This window comes from Haliotis asinina, chromosome 5 (genome assembly GCF_037392515.1).
Source record: "Haliotis asinina isolate JCU_RB_2024 chromosome 5, JCU_Hal_asi_v2, whole genome shotgun sequence".
Classification (NCBI taxonomy): Eukaryota; Metazoa; Mollusca; class Gastropoda; order Lepetellida; family Haliotidae; genus Haliotis; species Haliotis asinina.
Genome location: NC_090284.1, coordinates 10166682 through 10182182, shown reverse-complemented (window position 1 = coordinate 10182182; position 15501 = coordinate 10166682). Strand labels below are relative to the sequence as shown.

At 40.3% G+C, this 15501-nt stretch overlaps 1 protein-coding gene across 2 annotated transcripts in view; it reads left to right on the top strand.

The window, feature by feature from the left end:
* Positions 1 to 7877: 7877 nt before the first annotated feature.
* Positions 7878 to 15501, top strand: part of LOC137283484 (calpain-B-like) — a 29224-nt gene continuing 21600 nt past the window's right edge. The window contains exons 1-2 of one of the 2 annotated variants that reach the window (XM_067815009.1): positions 7878 to 8455; positions 14230 to 14299. In XM_067815009.1, coding sequence (XP_067671110.1) covers positions 8318 to 8455; positions 14230 to 14299 — 208 coding nt within the window. In that variant the 5' untranslated portion in view covers positions 7878 to 8317. The remainder of the gene's footprint in view (positions 8456 to 14229; positions 14300 to 15501) is intronic. The other variant, XM_067815010.1, reaches the window with a different exon arrangement.

The window sequence follows — 15501 nt, the reverse complement described above, 5'->3', positions numbered from 1 at the left end:
GGAAGGGGTACGGGTGGACAGAAGTAATGACGCAAAGGCTAGTTATGTAAGTATTTAGTATGGTTTTAAATATGACGCTCTCATTCGGGAATTCTTCTTCATTTCCTGTAGTGTTGTAGGTAGTACACCATCAGTTTAAACTCATCAAGCATCCTAGCGTGAGTGAATAACTCTAATATATTTTTTATGGAAATTCACAGCCAGGCTATTTTCATCAATCTCCGTCAGCTGGATCACTTTCTTACAGAGCCTGAACGATAAATCTTCAAATTTATTCTGGCATTGCTCAAAGTGATGTCATTTGGGTGTTAAGAATCAGGCTCTAAATCGTCCATTAGGTAATACTCAGAAATACGTCATTTTCCTCTGACCTGTTATAATTTGAAACATTTGTAAACAAAAGTGTGTTCCACTGTCACCTCAGCTACAGGCATATGGTTCATCTGAACAATTGCTCCGACAATATTTCTAGCCGCTTGACCCCCGAAATCTGATAGGAACATCGTTTTGTTAATGGCAAAAATGTCGATTGTTTCGGGGGTTTTTTTTTATAAAAGAATATGAACAAGAGATTGAATCCATTATACGAGTATGTAGTTATGAATCAAAAACCTAATCCCCTAAACCGAACACTTAAAGTATCAAGTCAGTTGTTCAGCTAAAGACGATGTGGATATACGGTGGACGTCAAAATACAGTAACTATATAGCATCAGATACGATCATGTTGGTTACTAATGCGTAAAATTTCCATGTGTTATAGTCAATATGAAAACCTTTCACCACTTTACCACAGCCGACTCTTCTCTTAACTGTAGGTTCAGGATTTCGTTGTGAGTGAGTGAGTATGATTTTAGGCTGCCTTTTAGCAATTTTCCAGCAATATTATTATATGTGATCAGTTTAAACAATAAGTTGGCATAGTCCAATCAATCATCCGGTCACAATTTGTTCTTCACTGTTGCGATATGGCATGCAATACCAGAATCCAGTGATCCTGTTAGAATCCCAGATAATGATCCTTGGTTTGTAGCTACCATCCCCGAAGATTTCTTAGTTGTTAACCGCCACTCCTTGCACCATCTCAGGACGGTGGGGTAGCCTAGTGGTTAACGCGTTCGCTCATCAGGCCAAAGACCCGGTTTCGATTACCCACATGGGTTCAATGTGTGAAGACCATTTTCTGGTGTCTCCAGCCGTGATGCTGCTGGAATATTGCTAAAAGCGGCGTAAAACTAAATTCACTCACTCACTCCTTGCACCATCTCAGACGTAAGTTAGGTGAAAAATGTTAAGACTAAATAAAATGCCTAAGCGTTTTGTCTTTCCAAATAATATTGGTTTAATGTTTACATGACTTCAACAAGCAAGTCGAGAAGTTCCCATGTGATTGTGTCAGTATAAGGTAGTATGGCATCAAAGGACTAATTACGACTCTGTGGTGACGTCGAGGTAGCCGAATGGTTAAAGTGTCGTTCTTCACGTCGAACACTCAGTTTCGATTCCCCTCAGGTGTACAATGTGTGAAGCCCATTTCTAGTATCCCCAGCTGGGATATTGCTAAAGTGCGTAAAAATAACCACATACACTGCTGACCCTGTGGGAGCTCTCTAAACTGACGTGCAAAAGAAAGTATACTCTTGAAAAGTCGTACTTCGCTCGGCTCATCAATGACCTGGTGACCTCCATGTTTTCTGACACGTCATATTCAAGTCACCTATTGTGGGATATCAGCTGGCACGATGCATGTAACACCGCCAAATGTATCAAATGCAACACCATGGAATAACCAATTCTTGTTTGTTTCATTCTATCCACCACTTAGTTACGGCATATTATTTCAAGAAAAAGCGCCAAGCTTTCAGATGTCACTGTTAATATGGTCAGGTGACATGGTATTTTCTACGCGTTCGGGCTTTTGAAATGATATTTAATAGAAACGTTTAGTCTGTGAACATATATACATATTATTTTTCTCCTAAAATTATGTATGTATGTATGTATGTATGTATGTATGTATGTATGTATGTATGTATGTATGTATGTATGTATGTATGTATGTATGTATGTATGTATGTATGTATGTATGTATGTATGTATGTATGTATGTATGTATGTATATACATACACACACATATACAAATATACACACACACACACATATATATGTGTGTGTGTGTGTATATTTGTATATGTGTATATGTGTGTGTATGTATATACATACATACATACATACATACATACATACATACATACATACATATATATATATATATATATATATATATATATATATATATATATACATATATATATATATATATATATATATATATATATATATATATATCTATATATATATACATATATATACACACACACATATACACATATCTATATATATATGTCTCTGAACCAATCACACACACACACACACATATATATATATATATATAATTTTAGGAGAGAAAGAATAACCCTATTTCAGCTGAAAATAACCCCCAATAATATCTGACATTCAGAACCTGAGGAAATCGAGACTTCATTAACGATTTACCATGGCAATGAGGACTAGTCAGTGGGGAATATAGTGTGGTTCAGAGACTCTGCGGCATACTAGTAAATAGGAAAATGATGTGGTTCGGGTACTGTCAGACAGACTGGGAGGACTGGGCTGTAGGGAAAATGATGTGGTTCAGGTACTGTCAGACAGACAAGGAGGACTATGCAGTAGGGAAAATGATGTGGTTCAGGGACTGTGAGACTACTGACGTACTGTCTGTTTTAAGAACACAATGTGCAAGTGATAGGACATAACAGCCGAAAACGTTGTCAGTCATACGAACTTTAACATCTGTAAAATAAGTCAAATATTTCTTAAATTAGATTTGACATTTGCAGCAACTCCAAAGTGGCCCACATCCTACCTCGACCTTTCAGTGGAGTCCTGGTGTTATCACTGCAACTTCAGATTGAGCCATCACCCACTCGTATACTCTCTCTCTCTCTCCATATATATATATATATATATATATATATACACACACACACACACACACACACACACACACACATACATATATATATACATGTATATACTCGTATACTCTCTCAATATATGATAACTGCAAGAGAGCAATATCTCGAACTGAGCAGAAATGCACGTATTGCTTGAACCAAGTATGTAAGACGCTAGTGTCATTTCGCTATATTTATATGACGTAGTGTATGGTAGCACTTCCTAAGGCTTTAGTGGTTTTGATAATTTCGTTAATTTTCTATAGTGCCGGGTGTAATGGGAGTTGTAATGTGTGTTGCGGTCACGACAGAGATCTGCCTCTCACAATGTCGTCCATCACGGACCTCGACCCTCTGTTATCCAGCTTTACATATCTCCAACCCTGTCCCAACATGGAATCGCTGTGATTCCAGTTCAAGTGACACGACTCTGGAAATAGCCATTGAGTCAAGTTGAATTGTTTTTAATGACTGAAACTATTGACGGCACCAGTACTGACTGACCCCGAGTACCCCGACAGGTCTACGTCAGACTTAACTGGCCCTCGTCCACCCAACACACCCGATATTATCTTTCTGCTTGGGTGGCGATCACCGACTCAAAACAAGCATCACCTGTGGCCATTTGCGTCGCACTGCCCTGGACAACTCATGTCTTCGCCTCAACCCAGCACCAGTTGTTAAGGATTTACAAATCACTCCGGTAGTTAAGTCCCCTAGAACAAAAGCTGATATCGCTGTTGCCCACGTCCAGTCAAATAATATCAGGCTATCAAATGGGACAATCAGGATAGCGAATGGCGTCTCATGTGTTAAAGAAGTCACAGAATCACGAGTTCATTCAAATAGCTAGTGGGATGACACAAACTACAATCAAGAGATTTCTGCCCATTAAAACAGTCTCTTGCTCTCAGGATGTCGTTTATCTTTCTTTGTCTGTTTGCCTTTAGAAAACCTGTCATACTTTGCAGGAAATGGTGTCTGAAAGATTCAAAGATCAGATTATCCAAACCTGGTCTTCTGAAGTCTCGAACACTCGAAAATGCCTCTAAACACAAAATCCTTGAATCCGAGCACTTTTTAGAACCGTATTGTAGAGAGTTCCCTGAAAGTCAGTGGCCATGTGACGCATACGTAGACACATGGAATAACATGCCCTTATTGGAGCAAACCTGTAACCTACGTCAGAGTACCTGTTGGTGATGAATACCATGCACTTTTGTGATTCGATTACTTTAGTGAATATTGAAAAATAACTTTTGTCATGACAACGTGGTTCTGTATTTAACAAATCAGTACTTTTCAGAGATAGATAAATTCTGCTAATGCCAAGCGACAAGCCCTCTGAATCAGCAAATACTGCTCTCAGCCAAACACAACATGCTCCATCTAAGCGACCTCATAAACAGTCTTTCGGTTTGTACAGATTAGGTTCATATATGCTGACATAATCACTTTTGCTGGTGTATCCTCTCCTCTAGCTGGTTGTTCTCGGAGCAACGTTGTGGTTCCATAAGGAGTCCGAAAAGTTCCATCAAGACATGGCGTTGATGTTTTCGGGAGTTCCACAGATCAGGAGTTTGTTCTGATGTAAATATGATACATTCCCCTTATCTCCAGGGCTTGGTTTTCGACAAACCTACGCCTGGAACCATTACCGTACGTCTCCCAATCTGACTGTCCTCGCCCTGGATTTTCATCTCCCCGTTTAACTGGCTATGCTACGAGGTTTAGCATACCAATGAGAACGTATCAGAAAATAGCCTTGTCAGCACTATCAACGGCACAACCATAACGTCGATTTTGCGAGAAATGTAATTTTTTTAAATAGACTCGAGAAGCAAAACAAAGCTCTCTTTTTGATAGAAAGGATGTCTTCAAATCAATAAACTTGGTGATGGCTATGATTTCTGGGTAATGCGGGTTACCTCCCTTACCCTTATGTCGACGTTTCATTGGTCAGTTAGATGTCCGTGTAAATCAAAGGAGAGAAAGAACCATGAGAATGGTTCCCGGGTTCAGTGTCGAAATGCCAGTCGTGGAGATATAAAGCATATCAGTTAGAAGTTCTCGACTGTGTATGGTTTGTTCTAGGTATGTGGTATATCTGGGGCACAAAGGTGTCATGGTAAGGCTTGGATGTCCTCCGCTCAGTAACGGCACAATTTTGGCTTGATGAGGATACTCTGGAGGGGATTGCAGATGTAGTGTTGCCAGACACACAAGCAAAGCATTTGTTTTATGAAATAATCTTGCAATAACAGTTTGTTGTAATGCATATGTGTCGTGTTATGCACGAGTTTGTGCTGGTTCATATTGAGATGATGATGCCATAGTTGGTGCTGATAGAAAATCCTACAACGTCTTCATTTTGGAGTGGTCTGTCTTCTTGACTATATGTGTCACCACCGGCCATTTTCATTGCAACTTGTATTCACCTGTGCATTTGGCATATTGCAAAACAAAAAACGTTGCCCAACGTCTCATTTAAGATAGTAACATCCCCCATTGTACAGATGGCTAAATGCCACTTCCTAGCAACAAAAATCAGCTCATCAGTCAGTTAGGTTTCTGGCAATGGCTCCTCACATATGACACTTCACATCAGTAGCGGCCATACATGTATTTACCGGAGTGTCACCTAGCACGCGCAGCCACTCATTTGTAACAGCTAATCCCTTCAGTCGCCCGGGTACACGTGAACCCCCGTCAACACACACTCTTCACCATAACGTGTGACAGTACTTTACCATAAGGTGTGACAGTACTTCACATTTTTCACCAAACCGTGTGACGGTACTTCACACTTTTGGGCATAACGAGTGACAGTACTTTACCATAAGGTGTAACAGTGCTTCACACTCTTCGACATAACGAGTGACAGTACTTTACCATAAGGCGTGACAGTACTTCACACTCTTCGCCATAACGAGTGACCGTACTTTACCATAAGGTGTGACAGTACTTTACACTTTTCACCGTAACGAGTGACAGTACGTCACACTTTCCACCATAACGAGTGACCGTACTTAACCATAAGGTGTGACAGTACTTTACACTCTTCGCCATAACGAGTGACCGTACTTTACCATAAGGTGTGACAGTACTTTACACTTTTCACCATAAGGTGTGACAGTACTTCACACTTTTCACCATAACGTGAGATAGTAAACAACGCCAGTGTCCGCAACATTTGGCAACCATAAAAAGAATGTACTCTGTACAAGATTAATTTGTTGGCAAATACAGTTTGCCTGTGTCAGTATGAAACAAAGACCATCCTGGTATTTCTTTGTATACATACACATGGAACAAAGAATTGCAACACGTTATGATTTTTGTCAGTATGTTATCATTAAACATAACAAATGAAATAACCTCACTTAAAGTTATTCTCTGGATAAACTGTAATTGCGTTCCCAAGCTGTTTTATTTGTTTGCCAGTACAGGTTACCTGCATTTTTATGTGAAGTTAAAGTTCTAAATGAAAACCATGTGCATAAAAAGACGGTGTATTTGTTTACCAGTACAGGTTACCTGTATTTTTATGTGAAGTTAAAGTTCTAAATGAAAACCATGTGCATAAAAAGACGGTGTATTTGTTTACCAGTACAGGTTACCTGCATTTTTATGTGAAGTTAAAGTTCTAAACGAAAACCATGTGCATAAAAAGACGGTGTATTTGTTTATACTTTGCTTGATAAACACCTTTCGCGACTGAGACTCAAAGTTACTGATCTGTGTCGGTGAAAACAAAAACGTTGTTACTTCTGCATTCATATATAAAACAACGACAATCTCAGTTTATCCTCATATATATGCACACACACATGCGCGCGCACACACACATGGTCCAACGTATCACAACACAATCATAACCTCACTTTAAGTTGCTCTCTGGATAAACTGAAATTACGTTCCCAAACACGATGTATGGGAAGGAGATCTGGGAGAATTTGTACGACCTCTTGACGTAAGCAATCACTAACGACAGGTGCACGATGTGCCCGAGCATCGTCGTCCATGAGGCTGGCCTAGCGTTCAGAGGATGGTCATGAACAAGCACATCAGCCTGTGATGTACCGTTTCCACCAGATTTTGTCACAAGTTATCCAGCTGTAAGAACTTGGTGCTGAAACGTGACTTTTGCCTAACAGTGGGTACAGGTATTGCACGTGGTGATTTTATTTGGTTTTACCAAACGCATATCTGCAATCAATGCACGGTGCGCCTAAAATGGCCAGATGAGGGTTACAATCATAGATGTCAGATACCTTCATATGCAAATGTTAAAGGTTCATTGCCAAAGGAAAGCAACATGTCACAATTGTAAGATTATTTATTCACTATAATACATATATTTAGTAAATTACATAATTAAAGACAACATATTTTTATTTTCTTCTAATTGTTTTAAGAAATGGGTAGGGAGGCTGCTGCCCGCTGATATTGCTGGAAAACACATACCATATACGGATGGCCATACAAAAACAGATATCCCACTTCTTTGTTTGTAAAAAGCGTAATCACACATATAACATACGTTCTTTGTTTATAAACCTGACCTCACCTCTCGAAACGTATTTTGCGGCCTGTCTCTTTAACACTGAGGTTGATGGGATAAGGATTAATAAACACCAAACAACGGATCTCTTTCATCATCGCTTAAATGTTACTACATGTGATAAAACGATATGTATATAAAACACTATCATTCTATTTCCTCAGTGTGAAATCTGCTACTGTTTCCTTCAGCCAGGCCATCATGAGCTCTGAAACAAATTAAACCTATTACTACCTTTCTGTAGCGTATGACGTTTGTCATTAATTGTTGATTTCATGACCCGGTTGCTGGGAAACACTTCCGTGATGGGAAACATGAATGGGAGGGACGTATATACAGTGGTTGCAAATATACGCTGAACTTTGATATAAGCTGTGACGGGGAGTCGGATGCAAGTCTCGCGGTACGAAGCAGCGGATTTTGTTCTGTTTACCTGCTACATTTTTGGCCTTGGAGGACGCAGCCCAAGCTTGATAGCTGCAAATATTTAACTACTCGTAGCTAGTCTGGCCAGAACATCGACCTGCACACTATAATGGCCATTATTTGACAAATCCAAAAAGTGTGTTATAATGGTGTCGACGGGACTCCGAAGGTTTGACTGGATTTTCATATACGCCGCCTCATAACACGTACTTGACGTCACAAATATCGATCGTCTGCTTCCCTGACCGCCGCCTGTCGTCTGCTCGCTGGAAGGTTGCGCGGGACATACGCTATAGGCAGGTAAAACAAAATGTCCGACTATAAAACACTGAAGGAAAGACAGCTGAGGATTGGGGGGCTGTATGAAGATGACGACTTCCCCGCTGATGCCAGGTCGCTGTACTATAAAGGGGAAGGATCGCCCTACGTTCAGTGGAGGAGACCCAAGGTAAGTTTGTATTACAGTCAGCGGGAAGCAGGGGCGATGATTCAGTGAAGTCTATTGTTTCGTATGGGATAGGGAAATAATTCACTCTACATTCATTTAGCATAGCAGCTGACTACTAACATCTGTGTGTAGCAATGCTGTTCGTTACAACGAGGAATGTAAATGCGCCTCAGTTTCTGTCGTACAACGTACAACGTACACTCGATACTTATAAATGGTGACGACTTTCAATTTATTGATTTTGCACCTTGTATATTGAATGCTTTTCATAGCGAACATCAACCACGTTTTCTCTATGAAGCGACGATCAGTTTTATATTTCCTAAAATGTCATTATTGCAACTTCGGAGTTATCCAAAATTTCACTTTACTGACGGGTGTTATCTAGCGTGCAACCTTCTTCCTAGTCAATCAGCCTTAACGCGGGAAACTGTTATTACGTCTACTTAGACGCATTGTGATGCGTTGAGTAAATAATCAAACTTTAAAGTGTGCTGTTCAATCTAGCAGTTAACGATGACTCACGCCCTAACGCAGAAATACACAGGGTTGGGCCGGAGGTTCCTCACCATGGTACTTCATGTAGTGAGTTAGTAATCCATTTAGAATTCCATTTACGTCCTGTTTAAATCATTTCAAACATGTAACATATAGAGATTTTGATACAGCAAGTAATCCTGTTGCATTGATTCGAAGTCAATTATTTCCTTTGATTTAGAAGCTTTCAGCGGTAACAAATTTTTTCACTTATATTTATATGAAGTGCGCATCACGGCTGATATTCAGAAATATCCCAGCGTATAACACTCCAACGTATATATGTTTTTGCATATATGGCATAGGCTTATGGCAATATACAGAATGTATACAATAAGAAACTAGCTTAAACCGGCTTTACATGGTTTACAATGCAGGCATGTCAAACGTTGCCAGGTAACCCATTAACTATTTTGTAAGCAGGCAATTATACCTGACTTCTCACGCTATTGCATCTATAGGGGTTGGCAGTAATTATACGTAAATCGGTGAAAACACGTTACTTGTGTATTGCAGAAGGGCGACATGGCCGCTGGTATCATATGTCGTGCACATAGCGTGAGAGTTGAGACGCTCTGACTGGAAGGACAGGTGTGGAAACCGATTGTCGTTCACCTGTAGGTCGACCCGAGTCCCACGATAGACACCATGAGATCATTACCTTAACTGTGAAGTCATTTATTACCTGAGCATGTTGCTATCTTGGCATATGTGCATGATCCCTGTGATTAAAGCGCTAGGTGTGTTAAGATGACTAATGCTAACGCCATGGCCACCAATATGGAGAGATGGGCAACAGAGATGGACAGGTGGTGATTGAGAGAGAGAGAGAGAGCGAGAAAGAGAGGGAGAGAGAGGGGGGGGGGGAGACCATGAATTCGACGAGGCTTTTCTGATTTTGTGATCGATCCTCAAAGTCTAAAAAGGTACAATTCGTTGTTAGATAATAAGTTTACTCTCTGAAACCCCTGTGTTTAATCATATTATATACACCCCTCACACCTGTTCACATCAGTGTAGACAACACCAGGCTGTAGGTACCGTACGAGTATCGGCTGACTGACTCAATATACAGTGCACCATAACATAGTGTCTTCTCACCTTTGTTCTTCATCATCGACATGTGTGACACACACACGTGTTACCGTTTGGTTTAATATTTTGATCGTTAAGTTTGAATTATTATAATTTTGTCACTCTGTCCTACACAGCACCTGCATCTGACATTAAGTCATGACTTATATTCAGCTCGGTAGCAGCTGTTGCTTCTGCAGCTGGATTTAGTGACTCTGGTACACAGCTTGGCGTGATCAACTCTACCTTGGATGAGCCGGTTCATGATGCCGCATGCAGCTATGTAATTTCCCGTCTAAGAAAGTGTGCCCCAACCCCCTGACCCCTTGACCCCCTTGCATGGCATAAGTTAAAATAAGAGGAGGACACAACATTGAAATGGAACTTGGGAGATTTAGAAGGGAAATAAAGAGTAATCTGGACATGGATTTGTGGATACATTGGATGCTGTCTTGCGCCCCCTTAAAGACATACACACACACACACACACACACACACACACACACACACACACACACACACACACACACACACATACACACACACACATACATACATACACACACACACACACATACATACATACATACATACATACATTCATACATACATACATACATACATACATACACACACATACACAAACACACACACACACACACACACACACACACACACACATACATACATACATACATAGAGTGGGGGCGAGACATACACAGCACCAGAGCCAACCCAACGCACCTAATCTGTTGTTTATTGAGAAAGTGTAATCCCCCAAATAACGTGTTGCATCTGACCACTTTCTGAAAGGCATTGTGCCAACTTGTCGGAGTGGTACACCAAGAACAGGATCAAGACTAACAGTTGTCATACTTCCATTTCTGTACGGCTGAGTGGGTTGGATCGCTTACTTTAATTGCTGGCGATTAGGATCCTTACTCTAAAAGGGTGGTGTCGAAACCTAGATGGGTCCCCAAAAGTATTATCATCTTTAACATAATCCTATTTTCTAAACTCATTGTGTATTCAAGTTCAAATCGAGCGATTATAAACTTAGGCAATATTGGTAGGCTTGTGTAGGGATTGTAACTTAATCGACAGAATGGGTTCGTTAATAGACCGAAACCGTTTTATGCTGGTCGTGAATTGGGCTGTGAGTCAACTCGATTTCATTGCTGAGTCGGATTTGCAAAGGATGAGGGATCATTGGTGCTCATATGAAGTACAATGCACACCCATCAACATCATTTGCAACTATTGTGCTATTTATTCCACTTAACTTGGCAATTAAGGGATTGTGATAAATATGTAACCTTTCATTATCTGTTTTATTTAACGATAAATGTTGTAATGTGTCAAATAACAACAGCACTGGAATACTAGGTCAACCAGTGCATGTGTTGTCCACTAGCTACTATCTACAGACAAGTCTTGCAGCATGGGCTTTGTCAGTATACATAGGGGCCAAGCACGTTATGGAAATTAAGTAGACAATACACTCTTGGGCTGAAACTGGTTCCCAGGAATACGCAGACTTATTTCAGGCAACTTTTTCGAGAGTACACATGTCATTACAATAGAGCCGGATACAGCGCACCCCCACCCACCCCCCACCCCGAACAACACCAGTGACTCATGTAATACCTGCAGATACCAATCGAAATTCAGCTTGTGGCCTCAAAACATGTCATATAATCTCAAATGGTTGTTAAACGCTTTCTTTTTGTCGCATACATTTACAAACCAGGCAATGTAAAAAAACAGTTTCATTAAATCATATCGTTTTATTGAAATGTGAGTGCCTGTGATTAATGCCGCTCTCTGCATTACCTACACAATATCAAAGAGGAAATTTGTATCAATGCAGAATCGAACGCGGATAATCAACGTGACTAGTGAGTGCATTAACCACTGGGCTACCTCATGAGAATAATATAGATTGTCAGCCTCTCAGGTTGCACACTGTTTCGAAACCCCAAAACTTCAGCGTTAAGTTACATTTCTTGCAATAAATAGATCATGTAAATTACAACACCGGGACATATTCTCTGTAATTCTTGAGTATAACAGGTACGTTCAAAAGTAGAGTCACATGCGCATTTTGTAAAGACAGGCCAAAATGCGCGCCCAAAATAAAGCGGAAACACACGTCCATGGGCTTAATAACGGACGGAGAGTTTTTAGGAAGCCTAACGACCAGTTAGTGCATTTGTTTGATGCTCCGCGGGGCATAGTGCACGGATGAGCGGTATTATGTAACATTCCTTTATACAATAACGATATCAGCACCATGACCATGACTTGCACACACACACACAGTTGTTCTACAGGATAAATACATAACTTGGGGCCAGGGCAGCGGTATGTCACAAGGCATTACTTGGGGCAGTCTATACATGTAAAGTAATTACTCGACCATGACGCCAGACAAGACGAAGGGGCTGCTTCGCGACGACGGTCTGGCATTGCGTGGGTTTCAATACGGATGCACTCATCTTCATCTATTATGCCTGGCCCTAAATGTCACCTGCAGGGTTTAGATAGTAAAACACCTCTTTATGTTCTATAACAATAATATCACCATGTAATGTATAGAAACAGGGAGAGCAGAATACGTAGAAGCTGTAGACATATCTCTGATAGATGGAAGGTCGCAGGTGAAGTTTCTGAAGATCTTACAATTTGGTGAATTCACTGACATGGTGTAAGTTACCATCCATGCAATATGATAGAATTTCTTGATAGAGACAGTGTATGGTTTGGTCACTGTTTACGCAAATATGTAAGAGACAATGAGCATGTCTGGCATTTTTCCACAACATATTATTTCAGGACATTCAAGGAGTCATGCGTCTAACATATTGTTTAGTAAAATCTGACGAAAAGCCGTTTCTCGGTCATTTTTATGTACTAACAAGGCGAAGTGTTCCGTTTACAAAACAATAATCCATTGTTGTTGTCAGGCGTCCATGTTAGTTTACAGGCATTTAGGAAATAGAGACAGTATTATACTGAAGGAAAGAAATAAGGGAACAGCAAGGTGATTTCAGGGCCACAGATCACCTTTTGGGTTACTGAGTTATGTACTTCCTTGTGTTCATCTCATTTGGTATCCATATCATTTTCCTTTGAGTATCCCTATAAACTGTACCCACCTCACTCAAAGTCAGTTGGGAATTTTTCTGTTTTCAATTACTAGTGAAAATATGATAAAGTTCAATTATTCGTTTACCTGTTTGTCATTTATGTTTGGTCTGTAACATGAGAAACATAACAAAGAGTTGCCAAGTTCATGTGTTGAAATAGAATCTCTCAGTATACCTAATATATTTCATTTATCCACTGATACACATGTTAAGATTTGACATTTCTGTGCGTACGCATGTAAGATCAAATTTATTGAGCTTGTACAAAACTTACGTGTACGCAATAGACTTAATAGGAGTTACGTTTTTGGAAAAAAAGGCGTAATTTACGCGGATACGCAGCTTTGTCTGCGTATGCTATGTACGAACTGGTTCATTATACGAACCAGACAAGCAGCTGAACACTCTAAGTAACAGTCAGTGACGTATTGTAAGTAACAGTCAGTGACATATTGTTTGTGTATGGTTTACATTTACTGAATTTTGGCTCGGGAATGTCTGTTACATGGGTGAAAAGCGATATTTCACAGAAAATGCTGACTCACATTACAGTCTCCATGCCGAGACGGTACACTCAGGCCTGACTGACTTACCTTTTTATGGTGCTGGTTGTTTTGAGAGGTATCTGCAAGTTTAGTAGTTTGTTGTTTATCGCCGCTTTCAGCAATATTCTGGCTATATGACGCAGTCAGTAATCGCGTCATTCAGTGACGTAATTCAGTGACTTACATTACGTCCATCCACCGTCGTCACTGGAAACAAGTACATGTATATGCCTTAACCATTCCATTCGTTGATATTTGCCTGCTCATGGTAATGCAGAATTTGCCATTCTTCACACTAGTTCCCGCGATAGGACTTGTGCTTATCCGTCTGTGTGCCTTGACGTCGTGTCGAAGTCTTCACTCACCAAACAAAACTGATTTGACCCGAGTCTACGTGCAATATATTACGGTTAATCGTAAATATCCGTTCATATTAACACCTTTTTCAAAACAATTTATTTTGTTTCAGGAAATCGTCAGGGATCCCAAGTTTATCGTTCAGGGAGCCAAGTACTATGATATGCAACAGGGGGAACTCGGTATGTAGAATGTCTGGTAGGAGCATGGGTAGTTGTCACCATAATGCAGAAACTGTAAGACACAGCCACACTAGTCCAAGTCACAGTCAGACTAGTCCAAGACACAGCCAGACTAGTCCAAGACACAGCCAGACTAGCCCAAGTCACAGTCACACTAGTCTATAGTACTGGAAACCACATTGTAGGTGGTCGTGTTTGAACACAAAACCCGTGAAGGTCCCGGGGTAGAATAGGCTTACATTCAACAACCCACGCTTGGCATAAAAGGCATCTATGCTTGTCGTAAGAGGCGGATCGGGTGGTCAGGCTCGCTGACTTGGTTGACACATGTCGTCGGTTCCCAATTGCGTAGATCGATGCTCATATTGTTGGTCACTGAATTGTCTGGTCCAGACTCGATTATTTACAGGCCAGCTGGAATATTGGTGAGTGTAAAACTAAACTCACTCAAGCTGAAAGAGCCTACCCTTAGGTGTGACTTAGACAAGAGAAGCATTAGGATTAAATTAGGATCTCATTAAATAATGTTGCAGTTTCTACTGTTCTTTAATTTCAAAATGGGGTATGTAGGCTATCATTTCTTTTCTGTCTCAAAAAACATTAACATATACTTAGGAAAACAAATAATTGAACATATGAAAGCACAAATGTTAATCTATTTTTTTCAGAATTACAGACCTCTGCCATATAGCTGGAATATTGCTGAGTGCGGCGTAAAACTAAACTCACTCACAAACACAAATGTTAAGTATATATTTACATTTCAGGTCAATTTTGCGAATTTGTCGCAAAACTGAAGTCTCCAGAACTGGTTGAGACTTGAAGCCGTAGTGTAGACTAATCTGTCAATACCACGATTTGCTTTTGCTGAGTTGTCTCGAGTCAGCGGACTAACATGAATTTGAAAGCTCAGTGTGGTGCCATGAGCATTAATAAATCCGTCACTCGCCGCTATGTCCATGAAAGAGAAATCGAAATATCAGCATTTTTGCAGTCGAATTATGAATAAACAGTAAGGTGTAAGAGAAAACGGACAGATGAACAAATGTCCATAATGGTTAAACATAAAGAAACAAAAGGAAATGCATTATTAATACACTTGCCCTATGCTGAATACACAAAAACAGGTCATGACCGTGCTGCATCGATCGCCACTACCACCAAACTGAAGTGTCGATAGAATTAAGCAGGAAGGTATGAAG